General features: G+C 44.5%; 1 protein-coding gene across 4 annotated transcripts in view; it reads left to right on the forward strand.

Annotated features, from left to right (window-relative positions):
* slc16a13 (solute carrier family 16 member 13) overlaps window positions 1-4,046 on the forward strand; it is an 8,005-nt gene extending 3,959 nt beyond the window's left edge. For all 4 annotated transcript variants that reach the window (XM_005751536.1, XM_005751538.1, XM_005751535.1 and 1 more), the window contains 4 exons: window positions 1,095-1,340; window positions 1,594-1,737; window positions 3,030-3,286; window positions 3,468-4,046. In XM_005751536.1, coding sequence (XP_005751593.1) covers window positions 1,112-1,340; window positions 1,594-1,737; window positions 3,030-3,286; window positions 3,468-4,025 — 1,188 coding nt within the window. In that variant the 5' untranslated portion in view covers window positions 1,095-1,111 and the 3' untranslated portion in view covers window positions 4,026-4,046. The remainder of the gene's footprint in view (window positions 1-1,094; window positions 1,341-1,593; window positions 1,738-3,029; window positions 3,287-3,467) is intronic.
* The last annotated feature ends 1,043 nt before the right edge of the window (window positions 4,047-5,089 follow it).

Here is a 5,089-nt window from a genome sequence, read left to right on the forward strand (position 1 = left end):
AAAGTCTTTGAGACCTTTTTGAAAAAACTTGTTCGCAGGACATCTAAACAGCAAGAGGAAGAGTTCAGTAAAACAAAGGGCTGAAGAAACAGTTGGAGCAGATGTGGAAGGTAAAGTTGAAAAGGGTCCCAGTGATAATGGGAGCATTAGGAGCTGTAACCCAGAGTTGCAGCAGATTCCAGGAACAACATCTCGGCGTCAGAGCTCCATGTGGACGAGTGCAGTCTTGGGGTGTGAAGGAGATTTTGCATATATATGTGTGAGCTGATGACTCACGTGGAAGAGGAAGTAGTTTTCAGGGAGATAAATGGCTGACAGCTGAACAGAAACCAGAAAAACGAAAGTGAAAATGTGGGAAATAACACATCATAGAAAGTCATTAACAGCATCACGATGGGTGTAGTGGCTCACAAGCTTTTCTTCATAAAGTTAAAGAGATACTGATACTTTACAGATATGTATTTACCCTTTGTAATACTCTGCAAGTTACCTTTTTATTCATTGTGTTTGACACTGCGTCCATAGTGTGATGATTGTTTACAATACTTGTCACTAATCATGAATAAAAGCCTCTGTTTAACTTGTATGTAAATCTGGGTCAAAAGACTGTGCAGAATGACTATTACCCATTTTATGACTTTTTATAGCTGTGAATGTTTAACGAGTATGACCCAGATTGAGGTCAGCTGATAAGTCAAAGTCAAACAAAACATCGTAATTTATGGTTAGAATAAATAAACAGCTGCTTTGTAAATCATTCATAATTTATAAAGAGATGCAACACCGTTAAACTCTGAGTTATCGTGACACACTCAGACTTGCACCATGTTCCCCTCTGGCAGTGAAATATGATTTATCATTGATCAAAACCAGTGAGCGTGTAAATATTTGATCAGAGCTGATGTATGAACACTGTCACCTCTCACCTATATTTTCTTGTCAAATGAAGACCTGCAGCTGAGTCACACATGCATGGGTCAACCAGAGCATTTATTGGCCTGTGGGAAGTTAATCAATTATGGCTTTTGAGAATCACAGACAGGATCTGAGACTTGTTCTGCACTCATTCATTGTTCTCCTCACCTGCATTTCAGATAACTCTCATTTGGAAATGACCAACATGAAGTCCAAATCGCAGAGCCAGAGCGATGAGGCCGAGGGCCCGGATGGAGGCTGGGGCTGGGTGCTGGTTGTCGCCATGTTTGTCAGCTCGAGCCTCGTGTTCGGCCTGATGCGGAGCCTGGGCATCTTCTTTGTGGAGTTCGTTCAGTACTTCGAGGAGAGCGCCCAGGCCATCTCCTGGATCTCGTCCACCGGCCTGGCTGCTCAGCAGTTCTTCAGTGAGTCATTGATGTTTGTGGAAGTGTGAGTTTGCAGTTTGTAGTATTACAGGTGACAACTGTACAGTAATTATTTTTCTTTCTTAATGCATTAAAACACTTATGGTGAGACTAAAGGGTAAATACAGACTACTACAGGATGCATATGTGACCCTGTTTGGATTAAGGTCTTTCAACCTTAAAACTTCTAAAGGGGGGAAAAGGTTGATATAGTTATAAATAAATGATGTAAATGTGTTTGCTTGTTCTGCAGGTCCACTGGCCGCTGCACTGTGTAATGCTTACAATCCCAGAGTGGTGGTGATGACGGGAGGCTTTCTGGCCGGGCTCGGCCTCACACTTGCCTCGCAGTCCACCTGTCTCGTACACCTCTACCTCACGATGGGAGTAATTTCAGGTAACGTGTATTAGAGTCTTAAACCACCAGTTTTAGCCCGCTTTAGCTCCTGTTTTTTGGCACATCCAGTGAAAAGCATCGATACACAGCTGTAGCACTTTCAACTTTAACTTACAGTTAGGGTTATCTGGGTGTCACAATGTTACGGTAAAAATGTTAAAAATACTTAATTCAGAGCTAGCAGTCATAATTAAACTCACTTTTTAAAGAAAGATGACTTCTGCACATCGTGCAGAAACAAGATTCCGTTCAGTTCAGTTCTGCTTTATTTATACAGCACCAAGTCACAACAACAGTTATCCCAAGGTGCTTTATTTTGAATGTAAAGACCCTACAACAATACAGAGAAAACCCCAACAATCAGATGATCCCCTATGAGCAAGCACTAGGCGACAGTAGGAAGGAAAAAAAAACCTTAAAAAGGAAGAAACCTCCCACAGAACGAGGCTCAAGGAGGGACACCCATCTGCTTTGCTTGGCTGGGGGTGAGGGGAGGGAGGCGGAACAAAACCATGCTGTGGAAGAGAGCCAGAGATTAATAATAATTCACAAAAAGACAAAATACAAGTCAGAATGACTCAGACACAGGTAAATGTTCAAAATGAACACGCTGCACTGCTGAACTCATTTCAAGCCGTGTGACAAAAAGCACAAAACCGCATCTGAGACGTGACATCACAGACGAGCAGCAGGTGTATTTCAGGCGTGAGTCACTCACACAGGTGCAACTACACTCTTGTTACGCTGCAGAGTGTAGTTGTTTTCAGTTATTGCTGCTTCTATGCATGCCATGAGCTAACTGTCCCCCCTCACTACACCGTCACCAACAGATCTGCTTTAAGTTTGGTGCTTCAAGATGTTTTGTACACACACCGTGTACTGCATACATCAGTGGTATTATTTTGTACTATTTACCTTGTGCACTTTGCCAGTGTTCTTCTACTCGTGTTGTGGTGTTCACGCTCATTTGATATGATAGTGCATCCACCCAGTTTCCCGTACTCATCAGAGGAAGAGCGCAAAAAATAGATTTTTGTTTTCCAAGTCAGCTGATGGGTCAGAGAAACATTTTTATTTCACATTTACAATATGTTAAGTTGTGTCTCCCATCTGTGGAGCCTGAGGTTGTCTTACAGCTTTGTAATATTTACTGACCGAAAGTAGGATTTTCTTTTCTTTTTCTTTTTTTCCCCAGGGTTTAAAGAGGGTTTTAACAGTTAACCGATTAACTCGTAAAGTAGTGAACTGCTCGCTTGCCTCTCACGGTGTACTTTGCTCGCTTTGTGCTCCAGGTTTTGGATGGGGGATGGTCTTCACTCCCATGGTGGCCACAGTCATGGCTAATTTCACTCGCCGGCGTGCCCTGGCTCTGGGACTGGGGTTCTCCAGCATCGGCCTCTCCTCCTTCGCTTTCAACCCGCTCTTTCAGCTGCTGGTGGAGACGTACGCCTGGCGAGGGGCCCTGCTGATCCTGGGGGCTCTCAGCCTCAACATTGTACCCTGCGGGGCGCTGATCCGTCCGCAGCGGCGCTCTAAAGCACCGGCAAAGGTAGAACAGAAGGAGGAGCAAGGCAGTGGTCTGGTTTAAGTAAAAACGTCTCTCTCAGAGAGGAATATCATAATGTTCTCTGTCATAACCATCAGGACAGAAGAGTAAAGTTTCTTGCTCACTGACTTTGGAGCGATATGTAAAGATAAAGCTCAGACTTTCCTTGTTTCCTCTCCTGCAGGTGGATTCAGAGACAAAGTCATGTGCGTCCATGCTGCGGCGCATCGCCTCTTACCTGGAGCTGTCCCTGCTGACTGAGAGGCCCTATCTCACTTACACTTTGGGCGTTACGCTGTTTAACGTCGGCTACTTCGTGCCTTACTTCCACCTGGTGGCCCACAGTCGCCAAGTTGGCTTCTCAGAGTACCAAGCTGCCTTCGTTATGTCAGCTGCAGGTGCTTCGGACATTTTGGGGCGCGTAGTGTCGGGCTGGTTCTCTGACCTGGGCCACTTTCGGGTTGTTCATTTACTGACCTTGTGGACAGGCCTAGCAGGAGTGTTTATCATGCTGCTGCCAGTGAGCTCCATGTCTGGCTCCTACGCCGCTCTGATGGTGATCAGCCTGCTTTATGGCTTCTGCTCTGGGGCTTTGACCTCCGTTGTTTTTGCGGTGGTGCCCATGATTGTGGGTGTGGAGCGCACGATGGGGGCACTCGGACTGCTGCAGCTCATCGAGAGTGGTGCTGGACTTCTGGGGACTCCTTTGTCAGGTAAGTGTGCGTTAAAGCTGCTGAGATAAAGCCAGCTTATAACAAAAATGACTCCATTGTAGCTTTAGTTTGAAAAGAATCTATCTAAAGTGACCAAAATCAGCCCAAAATACAACACACTGAATGTGGTGCTGTCATAAGCTTGGATAACTGCTCTTATAAAAGGCAGACACCTTGTCTGCACACCTGCTACTTTTCAGATCACTTTGTGGCATTTTACTGTTAACCTCAAACCTGTGCAGAGAGCAAAAATCAAGTTTTGTGAAGCCGATCCGACTTTCACTTTTAAAAATCATCACTGGACGTGCGAGCTGCGGCACCTCAGGTTTTGGTTAGTGTCACCAGAATCATTCTTTCTCCACATTCAACCCAAAGCAGAAAGCTTTGACGATAAAAAATGAGCTGTCAGAGCACGCAGTTCCTCAGGTGGCCACATGAGGCATTCTGCAAAAGGGAATCAGTCCAATACAGACTCCTGAGTGTAGCTGCTTTGATTGACTGGTGTTTCAGACGGCTGTAGCCAATAGGCGAGTCTGCTCAGCCTCACCTCTGGGTCACTAAACTGCACCTCTTTGTGCTGGTGGTGCCTTTTGGAGTATTTTACTGCAATTATCTGACTAATATCAGAGCTTGCAGTATATTAAATAACACCCACGAAGTTGGTGGCACATTGAGTGAAATTCTGGCATTTTATCAGTGTGTTATCTAGCACTACAAGCAGATATGTGCCCATGTGTTGCACTCGTACAATTTATGGATGCAGCTTGTGTAACCGAGCCAGCTAGCATTAGCTAGTAACTGATTGGCGTGTTTCTGTTTTAGGTTAATTTCAAAGCATGTAAAAAAGAGTTTAACACAAAAATGAACCCTTTTACAGATCAAATGTCTGGTCTTAGGTTTCCTGCCACATTTTTTCCACTTTAACTGTCTGCACTGTTAGAGGTCACTGGATTCAAGGCAGAAAAATGAATGAGCTGTTCAGAAGCTCTTATTTTACCCTACAAGGCTTCTTTTTTACTAGTATTCAATGATTAAACGTGTGATTTTGCAGAGCTTTATCAGGGCTTCATCTTTTTTAAACACTGCAGTGTTT

Source organism: Pundamilia nyererei, unplaced genomic scaffold (genome assembly GCF_000239375.1).
Source record: "Pundamilia nyererei isolate P.nyererei 1_Seehausen unplaced genomic scaffold, PunNye1.0 scaffold00315, whole genome shotgun sequence".
Taxonomy (NCBI): Eukaryota; Metazoa; Chordata; class Actinopteri; order Cichliformes; family Cichlidae; genus Pundamilia; species Pundamilia nyererei.